The 17,165-nt window shown below is 40.3% G+C and overlaps 1 protein-coding gene across 1 annotated transcript; it reads right to left on the bottom strand.

Moving 5' to 3' along the window:
* Positions 1-14,244: 14,244 nt before the first annotated feature.
* Positions 14,245-15,752, bottom strand: LOC147615487 (uncharacterized). The gene is made up of 4 exons (XM_086778874.1): positions 15,260-15,752; positions 14,786-15,131; positions 14,518-14,679; positions 14,245-14,394 (listed from the first exon to the last, which is right to left on the bottom strand). The coding sequence occupies exons 1-4, from the start codon at positions 15,346-15,348 to the stop codon at positions 14,245-14,247; spliced, it is 747 nt and encodes a 248-aa protein (XP_086635000.1). The 5' UTR covers positions 15,349-15,752.
* Positions 15,753-17,165: the final 1,413 nt, after the last annotated feature.

Below are 17,165 nucleotides of genomic sequence, written 5' to 3'. Positions count from 1 at the left end.
ATCAAATCTATCTCTCTACAAGGACGAGGTTGTGGTTCCTCGATGGAATGTTTAGGGAGGTACTTGTGGAGTCGGCTTTTGTGCCTGCGTTGTAGAGTTCCTACAAGCCAATGGCACTATGGTGTGCACTTTACGCGCGAAGCACCTGGGGATTGCTGTGCAAGAGGCAGGAACTTGGAACTTCACACTGTGAAGGACTTTGTTCTTGTGCTTCCCATCGGCGATACTTGTATGTCATATCAGAAGATGGCCAAGAAGAGGTGAGTGAAGGAGTGAGTGGTTTTTATTAAAGTGAAGCTCAATGATTTCCTTATCATACTTACTAGTGTGTGCATGTAAGTCATTATTTTGGTCATTGTTTGCTATCTTGACTCACCCCAGTGAGAGTACATCCAATCGTCCAAAGTATGAAGCGGGGAGGTGAGGTAGCTGCTATAGATTGTTTAGGTTTTGAGGTGGACGACTTCTTGGAGCCAAAACTACAAGAGGGAACCTCGTCATACCAGTTGGATGCAGACGGGAATCCCATTCGAGATGTTGAGCATAGCGAGCCTTTGCAAGGTAAATACAGCACTCACTTCATTACAACTCAATTCGAGTAGTGTAATCATTTTATATAGTCATTGTTTTTATATTGTCATCCATTTGTTTTGCCAATTATTGTGAGCTTGTACTATGGCAAGTGGTTACTCAAGATGTTACCGATTGCATGGGGCTATAGTCTTAGATTGCTTTATCGATACTAGGACCATGGCTAGAGCATGTAGGATACTGCAATGACATTGCATCAGCTTGGAGAGCGACGAGGTGTGCCTTAGTTTATGTCTACTACCAGTTGCCTATGTTCACGATGATTTGGGTAAATAATTTTTCAGGGGTGAGGTTAGTGAGTATGCTCGACAAGAGTAGCAAATGGACATGGGGGCATTGTCTCCACATGATCCTCACCCATTTTCTCCACTCGTCCTCCCAGTATCTATGAGCCAAACATAGTCAAGTGCCTTGTCATGGCCACCTGATGTTGCAAGGAGTCCCAATATCGACATGTCATGCCACATATATCCCCCATGGGTTCTTTTACAATGCCCTCATCATGGGCACCATGGCCCGAACTTGCGAGGCCACTATATTCCCACCCGCACCTACACCATGTGGTAGAGCTCCCTACCCCCATACCACCTTCCTTCTTCCACCAAAACTGCGTTGTCTGTAGTACTAATGTATTTCACTCACTTGTAATGAAAAAAATATATTGTTTTTTTAAACATTATTGTTGTACAGTGAAATTATGTCAATAGCATTGTTTTTAGCTTCTTCCGTGACCATTTACGTAATTAAATTAACAATTGAGAGAGATGGAGCAAGATGGACAGAGATCTCAAGGACACGAGAGAGAGTGTGAGTGAAAGAGAGTTTGAGCGAGACCTTAAAACAAGTACATTTGTGCTTAAAATAGTAATTTTTATTTCTAAGAAGTTATAACTATAGTAGAGATTTCCATGTTCTAATACTCTTCTTCTAGGCACACACCCCACCCTCCCCTTATATCTTCATATTACAATAGACTCTTTGTAAACTCTTTTATCATAGCTTCATCTAGCACTCCCTCTAATACTACTATGTTTACAATTAAGCAAAGCTCTTCAATCTTTCATGCACCTCAAAGAAAAGGAACCTAGATCAGATGCGTTTATCGAAGCATGGAAAACAACGTCTAAGGTACATGATCTCTACAAGAAGCTCACAATAGAGAAAGCAATAGAACTTGCAAACAAGAACATGCTAGAGGTGAAATCAGCAATAGCCATTGGGATATGGAGACCTTTTGGCATCATTGAAGAGGCAAAGGAGGCTCCCTCTTCGAGCTGAAGTTTCCACCATTGCAGGGAAGACGGAGAAGACCAAGATGATAGTTGAGGCCCAAAATGCTTTCATATAGTGTTGCCATGTGTTTACATAATTGCAGGTGTTTGTCATAATATGCTACAATATTGCTATTTTTATTTGAAATATAAGAGAAGTTGCATCTCTCTATGGTATCTTTGTGACCCTTGCTTTCATGTATTGTTGCATGTGTTCAACATCTTGGCCAGAATTTGCCATGTAATGCTGTGATCTATAAATTTGCTTTGGAATACAATGCAAGTTTTAGATTATAATATGGTGAACATTGTGTACACACATGCTTTCATGTATTGTTGCATGTGTTCAAGTACTCATAGGTGTTTGTCATGTAATGTTGTGGTCTTGTAAAATTTGCTTTGGAATGTAATGGAAGTTTTACATCATAATATAGTGTTTGTCTTTGTAAATGAGTTACAACAATGATAGTGTCCCATGGTTTGTAGTGCCCAACATCTCGTAGGTGTGATAGTAGAGGGAGAGGAGTAGACAGATACAAGAAGTGTAGAGAGAGAAACTGCTTGCCTGAATGCCAAAAAGTGCTCGCTCAAAAAAATACACCCGATATGATTCAACCATGGAACAACTAGACTGGAATAGACCTTACCGTAGGAATTGGGTATGATTCATCTAAGTAAAAATGTCCACTTTATAATTATCACAAATAAGAGGTATCAAATGACTCCCCTGGGGGCTGAACACGGTGTCTTATTAAATGGCTCTACATTAATTCCACTAAAAATTCTACGATCTGAAAATTGATTTCTAGATTTTTCCAAGTTTCTAAGTTTACAATCAAGTTTGGTCTCTAGGTTTTGAAAGCACCCACAATTCGGGTCCACTTACCACCTTTATCTACTTTGATCACAATTCCATAAACTCAGCCTAACCCCATCCAATCCCATGCGTTAGCTTACAACCCTCCACTAGGCCTATGGAGTTGGTGTGAACTCACACACCTGTAATTAAAAATTCCTTTTTCATTACGCACACACTCTCAAGAAAAAAATAGAGTTCACACATGCACTCTATGGCAAACATTTCTTTTCAAATAAAAGTTACTAGAAAATTTCCATAAATTTAAAAAATATGTCCAATACATCATCATAAAAATATTTCAACATTCTACAAAATATCCATCACCATCTCCACACACCATGATTGTGTCTCTCGAACTAAGAAGGTATGTACTACTGAGCCCAAACATCTAGAAGCCTCTCAATTAACCACTATTTATTCTGAAGTAGTAAAATCCATGGATACCATTGGCATCCTTCTCGCATACTAGCATTGAAATGTCACTTTGATGACCAAAGGAGCCCATAAGTATTGCATATGAATCCAATAGTAGCGCCAAAATCTAGAGAGGCACTTCTGATAGTCATACCACTCCACCCAAGGCAAGAACGCTCTAGCCAACTAGTCTCACAAGAGCCACATGAAACTGACGCGCATGTTCAGTCCCCAGACCTTCTTTGCCTAATATAACAAAAACTACCCTTTTTCCATCACACCAACCATGTCGAGAGCACACCCATGTCCAACCAAGATGGGTCAAGGTCTTGAGCAATTGTCTGCATGACAAGACTCACCACTCGACTGGGCCGACATATACAAATCATGCTCCTGTGTGGTATACCTTCACATGGTGTCCACACAAAGCAAACAAGCAAAACATGATTGACCCCATCTTTGTGTGATAAGACACACCACCCCCAACATCTACAAACCATGCACATGTGTGGTACCTTCACAAGGTGTTCACAATGAATACAAGAGTAAATAAGTAAAACATAATCAAAAAGTTATGCATCACTCAAGTATCCACATTCATGCATACAAGAGTAAATAAATAAAACATAATCAAACAATTATGAATCACTCATGCATCCACAGTCATACATCTAGAGTCTTCGTAAACCATCATAATCTCGTGATACTTCCATAATCCTTGAGTCGTAACTCCAATCCAGATCTTCTAGCCACATAGTCCAGGCAAGGTCTTTGCTATTTCATGAACAATATCTAGTTCCTCTTGAGGTTACTTTAATCTATTGAAAATCCTTATAACCTTCTGAAATCACAAAAGGTTGAGACTAAGGCATCAAGACTAGGGGTAAACCTTATAATGGCTTTGTGTCTCCCTTATTTCTAAGGTCATAACTTTTGTTAGATCTCTATAGGGGACTCTAGTCTTCCAGTATAATCAATGTCTTATAGCTTTAGAGTTTAAGAGCTTTGTCAAAAAGTTATATTTAAAGGAAAACTACTTTATACTTCTAACTACCATACATAGTTGAGTGTACTTATGGGTTTGTTAAAGACTTACAAAACTCTTAACTAAATTAGTAGTCCCTTCTACTAGTCAAAAGTTTTAGACTTTAATACCCAACAAGTTTAACTAATTGCTTGGGTCTAACTACCTCTCTTTCTCTTTCCTAAACTTGTATAGATTGAGCCCTTATCTCCAAGGTTTACTTTAGTCTAATCTCTAGTCTAAGGAAAGGATTTCCACTTATGAACTAAACCTAAGTGCCTTGTTACTTGGCCTAAAAATATAAGACTCCATATTCTTTAGAAATCTTACCTTTTGGACTAAGAATTTCTCTCTCTAGATTTAAATTCAGACCCACATCATCATTTTTTACCTTGGGGCTTCAGACTCGATAAATCCTTTAAATTGATTTCTAAGGTAAGAATTAACATCAAAAAGTAACCTTCTAAACATAATACCTTTTCTCGAGAGATACATACATTGTAGAGAAGTCCTCTCTCTCTCTCTCTCTAAAACTATTCTATGATACAATCTATATATAAGCCTTCATTCTAGTCCAAGAATTCTTCCTAGGCCAAGGGTTAATTATAGGACAATAATCTATTTTGTAGAGAAATAAAAAGGAGTCTAGATAAATATTCTCTATCTAGAATTATGTCATCTTTCTCTACCAATTCTAGGTCATTTCCTAAGGTCTTAATCCAATAACTTAACATAATTGTGTTTTAAAAAAAGCTCTACTTAAGGTGAATAATTTTCCCTTTATGTGAAATGGAATCCCTATGCGTATGCATAGTAGGGGTACATAAAAAGGAGGGGAAGATGCACATATACATTTTTAGGTTAATAAACCTAGCCTCATAAATTTTCTTTTATTAAATTTAAAGAAATTCAATGGAATTATACCCTAAAATTCAATGGAATTATACCCTAAAATTCTCCAATCCTAATTTGATAAAACTAGGGGTCCAAAAGATATCAAAAATATACCTAATTTCTTCTATGCTAAGGCAACTTTGAATAATATTTATAGCATCAAAAAAATCTTATTAATAGGAGAGCTAAGGTTTGTCCTTATTAGACCATTCAATTGACCTTATAAAGGTCTAGTGGTGGATAGGCATAAATCACAATTATTTAAATCATTTGCTCTACTTTGGTTATTTACATAAAGCTAAATAATAAAGAAAAATTCATTTCTCTACTAATTAATGAACAATTGAGTTCAAACTTAAAAGGGTAAAATCGATACTTAGAAATTTCAAATTTGAATCAAGGGAAGCCAACTTACATGTATAAAGGCTTGAAAATATGTAGCGGTGCTATAGAGTAAATGAAGAGCTCCCAATTGGTCAAGAAGTCCACAAGCTTTCTACCTTGATTTTAGTGCCCAAAAGTGACCAATTATGATCTCTACTAGCTCAATTGCCTAGAGAGGGTACTATGACAATATAAGGGCTTGGAGTACTACTGTTGGAGTACCATTGTAAGGGGCAATAAAGATGAAAAACTAACATCTAGGACCTCATGAAGGAGGCATGGGAAAAGTGAAGGTAGATGGCCTCATTTTATAGCCCCAAAAATTAGCCCCACCACATGCATGCCTAACTACTCTAGATAAGTGCGTACTTTAGCCCACCACACATTGTCAACCATAGTTAATTGAGTGCACTTGAGTGAATTGTGGGCTCATCCTCTGGTTGAGTTTAAGATCCTATAAGCTAGGCTTGAGTTAATTGTGGGCTAGACTAAGGCTTGAGATATGCATGAGCCCCCTTTTGCTAGAGTGAACTAATAGAGGTATGCACAACACACTTAAGTTTGGCGAAAACTACTTACCACTTACCACTCCTATTTACTACCCATTGCTTTTCACTTCCCACCTAACAATTCATCCTTGGTTTCCACCATACCATGGTTTTGCAATGTGCACACACTAAGTTGGGTTTTTATTTATTTTCTTGGGGATAATCATAATGTTTTATGCTGGATATTTGCACAAGGGTAATTGGCATGTGTTGAACTCATTTTTAGGGTCTATGTATTTAAATTCCCTCATCTTCAATTTATTACCTGCTACTACTAGGGTTACACACATGTGCACATAGGCCCCCAGTACACTATTTAATTTTTTCAAGAGCTGAAAAATCTTGGTACACCCACTACAATTCATTTTTATATGCTAAAATTATTTTAAAACATTAGAAAGAATTCGTCCTCCATTATTGACAAATACATTATTATTCCCATTTTCTTTCTCTACAACAACACATAGATTTTAATGATTTTTTTATATTAGTAAAAAATACAGGGGTAAGAGGAATCTTCCCCCACTTGAGATTCGAGATATACTCATCTCAAAAACTGAGGATAATCTCATACTAAGTCTTCTTTCTCCCATGTAGCATCCTTGCTATCATGAGCACTCTTGCACCTGGCAGTTCCTAGTTTAGACACAAGATGGTGGCCAAGTGTGGCCAGATGGTTAAGAGATAGCTTATGTAGACTTGGAACTCTTGTCAAGTAGGATGCATGCTTGCACGGAATAAGTGACCGCATTATGTGGGCACTTGATAGCAAACTAAAGACACACTATTCTCGAGTTGTGGGAAGTTCATACTTCATAGCCTGTCAGTCGGATACACGTGGTTGTGGGTAGGGTCAAATGACCAACCTACCATATATGGTACTATATATGGGAGGATTTGTAGAACTTTATAATCATCATCGAGTTCATTATATTCAAGCATTCTTATAAGAAAGACATCCTTTGCTCTAGAGTCTATCTAGATCACCCATCAAAACTCCTTACCCAGAGCACATGGGTACCCAGAGCACATGGGTGGACCAATGCCATCACTTTGTAATAAAGTTTTTGCAAGCAGTAATCTTGTTTACTCTCCACTTCTTTCTACAGTTCAATTCTTTGTATTATGTTGATCTAGCTTCTGCCACTCTATTGTGTATTCTTATATAGTATTAGAGCATAGGCTCTAGACAAAGCTTGTTTTTGGTAGTTTTTTTAAAGGCAGATTTGGAAAGATGATCCAAATTACAAATAACACAGTCACTCATGCCCGTCCTCCACCTTTTGGTGATGGGAAGTTGGATGGGACAAATTATACTCTTTGAAAGTTTAAGATTAGGTCCATTCTTGATTCATAGGGGTTGATGTAAAGCTCGGTTCTACTTCAGATCTAGTAGATCCACTACAGACCATACCACCAGATGCTTCTCTTATTTTGGCATGGAGGTGAAGGAATGTAGATACGCTATATCCAGTGTGACTACACTCATTCAATGATGACCCTAATTCAGCACACTACCATAGCTTTTGAAGCATGGAAAGTTGTAAAGAACCAGTATGAGATGAGGAATCACACAAGGATTCAAAACCTTCAGAATCAGCCTGTAGTAGAAAGGCATTCTAATGGAGAAGTAGCATAGTAGTTAATATCATCGATAAAGAATCTATAATATCATATAACAAAGGTGGGGATCACTAAGACTAGCAAGAGTTGGCATGCAAGTGCATCAGAGTGTTGCCCTCGACGTATGACAGTTTGGTGACCTCACTGAACACATAGGTTCACAATGCACCTCTTACTTTTGAGTAGTTCATTGCAATGCTGATAGAGGAGAAGATGCGTTTCAAAACCAGTGATGGTAGCGACATGGCATTCTCTGAATGCAAGGAAAGGCAAGGGGAAGGGCTTCGGTAACCCCAATTCTTCTAGAGAAGAAGAATAAATCTAAGGCAAAGTGTTTCTAATGATTGTGATAAGCTTGGTCATGTGGTCAAAGCGGGTAGATTGAAGAAAGTAGATGAGAAGAATGGCACTTAAAGGCTTAAAAGAAGGAGTTAAAGAATAGTGCTAAAGTAAAATTGGAATTATTTTTGGTAACAGAAGAAATCTGTGCAAAAGTAGAGCATTCGTTAACATTCGATGTTTCATGGATCATCAATAGTAGAGCATTCCTTAACATTCGATGGTTCATGGATCATCAATAGTAGAGCATCTCAACATATAACCACTCAAAAGGGCTGGTATACCTCCTTCAAGCCTATCAAAGGAATCCATCTTGGTAGCGGTTGGGAATGACAAATGCCCAGCCATAGGTTAAGGTATCATTTCTTTTATTTCTAGAAATGGTGATAATAAGTTTTCTGATGTCCTTTATGTTCTAAACATCAAGATGAATATGCTATCTATTACGGCCATAGATGATCGTCATTACTTAAAGGTTCTCTTCAATAAGGCTGGTGTAGTTATGTCATTGGGAAAGGAATCCGATGTAGTAGCTTATATGAGCTATCGACTTTTACAGCCGAAGTCGATGTGGGGACAAGAAAGCTATGACATGAGAGATTTAGGCATGTGAGCTTTATAGTCTTGAAAGAGATGCAAAAGTCTAGTATTGTGGCACATCTATTGGCATTTTCAAAGATGTCAAATGTGTGTGAAGCTTGTATGATGAGCAAGCAGCATCGGCATGCATTTCCACACATGTATTTTCACAAGAAAGCAAGTAGTAGACACAACCACCAATGATAGGACCAACTCTATAAGAGGTGGATGCATCAGATGATGCTGAAGTAGAGAAGCCTGCAACACCTCATACATAAGGGGCCATATCCTAAATGACTAAAGCTACCCTTGGATGGGAAAGCTTCACCATGGCTATCAGAGAAGGGCCATCAGCTATTCACAGATCCAAGAGAATAGAGGAGAAAAAGATGGCCTCCACTCTCACAGGCCTTGTTGAAAGTATAGGAGCCAGCTAGCTTGGAGGAAGCATAAGCAGTGAAGGGGGCCATGCAGTCAAAGTTTGACTCAATTTTGAGAAACCACACTTGGGATCTTGTGGATCATCATGCAAAACGAAAAGTTATTGGCACGAAGGGGGTTTGGAAGACCAAGTACAAGTGTACCAAGATGGAGCTATGAAATTTACAATTCTTGAGCCATTGATTCCCATTGGAGGAATCAATGTCCTTAAAAAGGAAGTGGGAACTTATGAAGGTAGCAATCCCCTACATGCTTATCTCAAGGCAGTTACTAAGGGAGAGATGATATCTTAAGACCCCATGTGTGTGAGGATGGAGTACATTAATATTCTTGAACAAGCTTAGGCTAGGAGACAGTTCTGATCACCAATCTCAATCCTTTATTCCAGATCGCTGATCTTAATGTTAGCCAATCTCAATCCTTTATTCCAGATCGCTGATCTTAATGTTAGCCAATCTAAACTTTAGACCGTCTCTTTTCAAATCGCCGTATCCAATCCAATCATATTAATCCTAAACTCTATCATTTGAATCACCGATCCCAAAATCTCACATCATTAGGCATATCGTTAGGATGTTAGATCGCCAATCCCACACTTTGGATCATCTGCGCACTTTCAGATCATGAAGTCTTTTAGATCATTAGATATTTAAATTGCCTCATTTCTAGATCATCGAATTTCAAATCATCTAATATCTAGATCATTCACATGTTCAAATCATCCAAGTTTGGATCGCCAACTCGACCCAATTCCTACATGGACGATCTGGCTAAGATACATATGTAATGTACAAAGCCCTAAAAATTATTCATTTTGTCAATAATATCAATTCAGAAAGAGCCTCGACTCTGCCCAAATTGCTAAAACCCCCATCACATAGCTCAGGTGCACTTTTTGGAATGGTTGCATCCACCACTAGACCCTTTGCATCTAGTGGATTGTAAGGACTATAGGGTGCATTAAGATGAATGCTCTGGAGGTGGTATAGTCAAGTCCCACAAGCTTGTAGATAAAGGGAACAACACCCAAGGAGGCAGTTCCATACCCACAAGTTTGTAGATAAAGGGAACAACACCCAAGGAGGCAGTTCCATACCTCCCCCATACCAAGTGATAGCCAATAGAGTGGGGTAATTCCATGCTAAGGAATTCATGCTTAAATTTCACATTAAAGACAGGCACACTATCAAGGCATATTATGCCATGGTCCTGTTATAGCAGAATGCACAGCATGCTTAATTTGGAGGATTTAAATGCTAGTTGGCTCCTAGAAAAGGTAGGACTCAACTTTTTCAAATTGCCACCATGGGGCATGGACTTTCAGAGATGTTTCCAAGCCATGGCCTCATATGACTGCACCACCAAAGCTTTCCACATAGAACCCATCCAAGGCCAAAGAGGGTAGAGAGTGATCCTAAGATTAACTATGGACACAGTATAAAACTTCATGATATTGTCAAGAGTTGACCATGCTTGGGTAAAGCAAAGAGGCAGAGAGAGAATGGCCATGTTCGTCCCTATAAAGATAACCAAGCCCCATTGGATAGATGTTTGACTTCATTATCTTGTCACACTAGGAAAAGCCATCTACACTTATTTTTCTTTTCTATAAGCCCAATTGATTCACTAAAGTGGACACAAGGGTGCTTTTCAAGTTGTATAGAGCCTAGAAAGGGCAAGATGATGAGGTAGTTGTCCAAAATTTTGAAGAGCTCATCTAGAGAGAGTTAGAAAAGATGGTGACATTCTGAGGAGGACAATACTTGGGTGAATGTCTCTCTTGCTTATAAGGATTATATATTTAGGACTTGAAGCACCAATGAAAAGACCCACATAAGGAAAAACTTCTAGTCATACCCCACTCAATAAAAAATAAATAGAAGTCGTGGTGACTCCCCCACCTACAAAAAGAGACTAAAGTAGAAGAGGAGGCACGAACCACTACTGAGAAGTCTTTAGAAAATAGTTCAGGCGCACAAAGAGCTGTAGAAAATGCTCAACAAATTTCCATCTTGTTGCAAGAATGGATCTGATTGAGGGAGGCACAAATACATGAAACTTTAAGGGCCAATAAACTAGAAAGGACTCATTCTGAGTCCCAAATCAGCATCATGCAATAGAGCTACATAAGCTCACTTCTTAGCTTATGGCTAATCAATTAATTCTTACCAAAAAAATATACAAGGTAATGGGCACTTTGAAGAAAGAAAAGGGGTCCGCCCTTTATGCTATGTCAAAGTAATAAACTGAAGTCACCCACCTTGTGGCAAACCCGGCCATGACACTAATGCACGTAGCACCATTGCACTACATGCAGCAAAAAATTAAAAAGAGAGATGTAATTATCAGAGATCTATAAATAGGATCTTTCCAAAGAGAGTTCTCAAGAGCCCACAAGCTTGAACTCATTTTTAAAGAGGACATCTTCTTTTAGAAACTAGCAGATATTTATAATCAAAGAGTACGTCCTATTGTGTCCAACTACCATGCATGGTGGTGCTCTATATTGGAAACCCATGTGCAAAGGCCAATGTAGAGCTAATCATACTGAAAGTAGATTAATTTGCTAAGCATGTTGCTATTGTTAGATGAAATAATGGATCACAAAAAAACTTGGATACATGAGGAAGGCCTTGCAGACATGAGTAACACATACAAAGAACTTTAAGTGAGTCCATTATCAACGTGGCATTTCTTTACCACCATATATTGTGGTACAAATTGAAGAGCAGCCAATGCTCTCTTTTTTACTACAATGCAAGTAGCCTATACAACATTTGATAGGATGGAGGGGGATGAAGCCTTGGACTACTTCATTGATGAGTTGAAAAGGTACTTATATAAGCACCATAAGTTGAGAGGACCAAGCCCCAAAGGATCTAGCAAAGATGTTGAAGATACATGCAAAGATGTTGAAGATACATGCAAAGATGCAGAACAAGGGGACAAAGATCTGCCCTCTGGCACCATCACAAATAAGCAACAGAAATATGTTAAAGCATTCTAACAAAGAGTTGAAATAGAACATGGAGAGACAAGCTCCAAGAGGTGGACTTACCGAATCTGAATGTCAATGGATTTGACAAGCCACCATGCAAGAAGGCAAAAAGCCACAACAACAAGGAGCTGAGTTCCCACCAAAACCAGATTAGAGAACCACATCACAATGGGCATGCGATCCTTGCCTTCTTGCACTCTCAATCCCCCAAACTTATTTTTTGAAGTAGAAGGAGAGATTTCCTAAAGATATTCCCAAGGACCTCTCACACCTATGGGCTATTCATTATTATGACAAAGCAATTTACAAATTGGTAAAGAATCTCCCCTATAGAGAGTCTATCCATGGCTTCTACAGACTTGAGGTTCCACTGATGTGGCTATAGCTTAAGGGGGGGATTTTTTTGGTGAACATTTTCCAGCGAATACTTTGTTGGAATCGAGCAAGCATATTCAAAAAAGATTCCCTCCCCCTCCATCAAGAGAGAGGGACTAAGAGAGTGGGAGATAGAGAGAGAGAGAGAGACATGACAAAATTATTTGAGAGATAGAGAGAGAGAGAGAGAGAGAGAGAGAGAGAGAGAGAGAGAGAGAGAGAGAGAGAGAGAGAACATGAGAACATTGCATCCTCTAGGTTGAGGTTTTTTCTTCGAAGTGAAATAAAACCAAGTTCATTCACACGCAACTTCCAAATACAACTCTTCAGTCATCAGAACAATCTTATTTACTTCCGTGGTGGGCTTTGCTTCCGTGGTGGGCTTTGCTTGTCCTTCCGGGGTGAAGGCACAAAGTAAGCAAATGGCATTCATTCCCTTCTGCACTTCCTCAAGCAAGAGATGTTCAGATGCATCATCAGTAAAACCATGGGCTTGCCATATCATAATTAAGCCTACCACTTTGGTCTTCACTTGAGAAACTACCAAGAAGTGGTAAGGATGTGAGACCTTTCCATGCTTGTGCACCATCTATGATCTTTTGCTTGGCCTCCGCATTGGTGGCCTCCCTTGCGATACGTGCAGCAAAACAACTTCAATGCTAACATTTGATGAGGCCATCATAAACAATATAAAGGATGGTTGTGGATGGCGTACTCTACTAACAAGGCTTAGTTGAATGGTGATTGACAAAGGGCTATATAGCTTATCTCTATATTTATAGGAGTGGGAGAGGTGTACACTACTTTTGTAACAAACAAAAAGAACACCTTTCTTCTTTTTGAATGATAATAATAAAGGCATATTTTCTCAATTTTCTACACCACAATAATAAAGGCATCTTTCCGTAATTTTTTTGGGAAGAACAAGTATGTATTATTTCTTTTTGTACATGCAATTTCAGAAACATTCTTTTCAGTTACCCTAAAGGCCTAAATTCTATGTCCATGTACATATCCCAATCACTGGGATGATCTTCCACAAGCTTGAAAACCAATCCATTGAAGCTCTCTACCAACCCATTGCATTGGGGATGGTATGGTGTAGTAAATCTGTGTTTAATCCCCAACTTCTTGGTTAGATCTTTGATTAAATATGCTCTGAATTCTATGTCTAGGTCAAGGTGGTTCCAAACGTTATGTACTGTACGGATCCGTACGTACTGTACGTTGTTTGGTACGGAAAAAAAATTTTAAGGTACGTAAAAATACGTACTATTGGTAAAAATACATAAAATGTCAAAAATTTCAGCCTCAGTCCATGTCCACATTGACATATAAAACTTTTGAAATAGAGACACAACAAGGTCAAAAACCTACTAATTCAAAAGTGAGAAATTAGAATCACAAAGTCGTCAATCATACTTAATAAGTTAATTGTACTTAATACTTAATACTTATTACTTAAGACAAGTCACATTGTCACAAGTGAGTCGTGACAACTCACAATTCACATCAAGAAATGATGAAATTTGAAAATGAGTCTATGAATAATGACAAAATGTGCCATGTCCATACAACACCAAATCAAAACTAAGGTAATCCAAATCAAAACTCATCATCCGATGAGGATGATGACCCTGGAGAATCAAGCATATAACCCTCCGTGATGACATTGCCCTCGTCATCATACTCAGGCCCTGTCTCATCATGGGCACAGGTGGGTGGGCTGCCTCAGATGTCCCTGTCCCTGTCTCTGCATCATCCTGCTGGGTAGTGTGAATGAGGCGAACGGCCTCATTCGCACGTGCTCGAGGAGTCTAAATAGGCAGCTTCCCTCTCCGGGCACCTCTCCAGCCAGAACTCTCTGCATCTGCAGGTCCCTCATGTAGCTGAATTTTATAAGCTCAGGCTCTCGATCTCGTCACCCGTCTGTCTACACTCTCTAGCTCTCTATGCAGGAGGCAAAGAATCTCGGCCTGCTCATCTCTCAACCGTTGCTCTGCCTCATCAATGGTGGTAGGATCTGGGACCAGCTTGACACGTGTTGGATCCACCTATTCAACGTAAAACCAAAGAGAATGCGGAGTGTCAACGACTCAACTTTTTGTATACTATAGTATAAAAGCTATGTAAATGGGAGGCCAATCCCCACAAGCGAATGAATAGGATAAACTCACCTGTTTTGGGGTGCCCAAAGCATGATAAGCTCGTACGAGCTTCATGTTGGCCCTACAATAGACCAGTCTCTCTAGTTGAGAGGTGCTCAAACGATTGCGTATCTTTGTATGTATGAGCGAGTAAGCGCTCCAGTTGCGCTCACAAGCACCTGCTGAACAATCCTGCACTCCAATTCAAAAAAAGTGCTTCATTCATGTGAGCTCAGCAATTCCCAATAAGCTTCACAAGACTAGTTCATAGTCCATAGTACATACATGATATACATACCTGAGATAGCACTCGCAGAGCTATATCTGTAAGCTGTGGAAGACCATGTCTTCCATAGTTTTGCCACCAAGTAAGAGGAAGCTTGGTGGCCTCTGGTCTAAGAGCAACAACTCTGGCAAATGAGGGTCCCAAGTTGTTGACCCAACTGCAGAGCTCCGCATCAATCTCCAATTGCTGCTCCACATCATACATACTATTAATGTATCTATCTCGTAAGGTGAGCAGCTCCCTATCATGAAAGAGAAGTGGCGTCTTGTAGAAAGGATGGAGGAATGCAGCCATCCCATGAATGGGGCGACTCATATACCCCCATCGATAATCCACAATAGCCAATATATCATCTCGGCTGCAAGAGTAAAATAAACAGAGAAGTAGAGCAATTAGTAAGTCAAGACTCAAGACTCAAGAATCAAGAATCAAGATTCAAGATTCAAGATTCTGTAATCGGCCATCAAGAATCAAGATTTTACTTACCAATTCTGTGTCAGGGACGTACAGGCTGCAATATGACTCTTCATCTGCATGAAGAGGTGGTACACTAAGCCCAAAGTGGAGCCCTCCATGTCTGTGACTCGCAGAAGTACAAATACTGGCTGAGCAAAGCCACCAAGAGAGTTTGCACATCCGTCCAGAGGGTCTCATCCAGTATCCGTCTCTGTATGTATTTGGTGGGCTCTGTCTGTGAATGATACATATCTCTCCACTTTGGATCCACAACTGTCTGTAATAGTGGATCTCTCAATTTGAAAAGCCTGTGTAGCACCAAATACATATAGGCAAATCTTGTCTTGGATGGCCGCACCATATCTAGGTTGCTGTGGCTCCTAAAGATAGCCAATGCCTGCTGCTTCTTTCTGAAGAATGTAGTGATCTTCGTGGCATCAGAAACTGTGGGTTGCACCCAACTCAGCTTGCCTATGTCCTCCATAAGCAAATCAAGGCAATGGGCTCTGCACAGGGAGTCCACACAATGCGAGGAAACTCCGCCTCCACCATGTCTCCCATTGCCTTGCAACAATTAGCAGCATTGTCTGTTACAACCTGCACCACATTCTCTGGACCAACTTCAACAATTGCCTGGCGAATGTGCTGATAGATACTCTCAGCAGTGATGCGTTCGCCTGCCTTCCCAGCATCCACAGCGCGTAAGAAATACGTACCAAGACATGAAGAGACAAGAATATTGATGATGTGTCGTCGCCGTGTGTCACTCCAGCCATCTGAAATGATAGTGCAACCAAATTGTTGCCAACCTGCTTTCACTGGCACCAATGCCTTGTCTATCAAGGCCTTTTGCTCATCAAGCATCGTGGTGCGCATCTTTTTGTACTCAAGCCCTGACCATGACTCCGTGTGTCCAACCTGGGCTATAGCTCTGACCATCCTCTTCCATTGGTCAGTCCTCAAAACATTGAAGGAGATATTGCACTCTATGAGAGTGCGAGCAATCTCCATCTCAGCCACCTTTTGCCTTTCTTTGACCCAAGACTGTGCATGCACACGAGAAGGCAAGGTGGTTTGCCTTTCCGTATATGTATCACCCTCATTCTCATCTTGCATGACAGAAGGCCTCTTTCTCGCACACGATGCCTGCTCAGAAGAGGCAGGCTGAGATTCATCAACCTGCGTGGATGGACCAGCCAAGTCCCCAAGAAGAGCATCATGAAGTGCATCCTGTGTCTCTTGTGTGCCTCTTCCTCTTCCAGCTGCCCCCATTGCAGGGAAATTTTCAGCAATCAACTGATCTCTCAATGCTTGTGGCACTCTCTTGCACCCTGCACAATTGTTGGTGGTGCCAATGCCTGTGAGGTGCTTGATGACACGAGTAATTGTACTCGTGAGGGTGAAATTGCAGTACTTGCACTGCCTCTCGCTTCGGCATGATTGCTCTGACAAATTCAATGCACAATGCCATACAATTTCAATCAGGATTCAGCAATCGTGCAATGCATAATATTTAGTGGGCAGCTCAGGTAAGAGTGAGAGTGAGAGTGAGAGGGAGAGGGAGAGAGAGATTGAGAGCTAAGTGCATGGTCCACAGATGGTGGCCTAAGGTTCTGAGAGAGAGAGAGAGAGAGAGAGAGAGAGAGAGAGAGAGAGAGAGAGAGAGAGAGAGAGAGAGAGAGAGAGAGAGAGAGAGAGAGAGAGAGAGTTATGTTGCTGCCTTGGGGGCCTGAGCTAGGGTGGGTGGGAAAAGGGCGCCGACAGCAGATTCGCAGAAGAACACAGAAGATACAGCACAGGGGGCCGAGAGCAGATTCGCAGAAGAACACAGAAGATACAGCACCACAGAACATGGCTGAGCAAAGGGACTCGGGAGGGCGGTGGCAACAAAGGGGGGCGAGAGCAGAAGAACACAGAAGCAAGTGGGAAGGCCTGG

Source organism: Cibotium barometz, chromosome 40, assembly GCF_041138505.1.
Source record: "Cibotium barometz isolate CiBa-2024 chromosome 40, ASM4113850v1, whole genome shotgun sequence".
Taxonomy (NCBI): domain Eukaryota; kingdom Viridiplantae; phylum Streptophyta; class Polypodiopsida; order Cyatheales; family Cibotiaceae; genus Cibotium; species Cibotium barometz.
Note: the sequence above shows the minus strand (reverse complement) of the source record. Positions and strands in the feature narration are given on the sequence as shown.

What these genes read in the sequence shown, in the direction of transcription:
- LOC147615487 (XM_086778874.1), bottom strand. Translation starts at nt 15,348, where the DNA reads ATGGAGGGCTCCACTTTGGGCTTAGTGTACCACCTCTTCATGCAGATG. An exon ending in ACGTCCCTGACACAGAATTG is followed by an intron (nt 15,132 to 15,259) that starts GTAAGTAAAATC and finishes TTACTCTTGCAG; the next exon opens with CCGAGATGATATATTGGCTA. An exon ending in CTTTGGGCACCCCAAAACAG is followed by an intron (nt 14,395 to 14,517) that starts GTGAGTTTATCC and finishes TACGTTGAATAG; the next exon opens with GTGGATCCAACACGTGTCAA.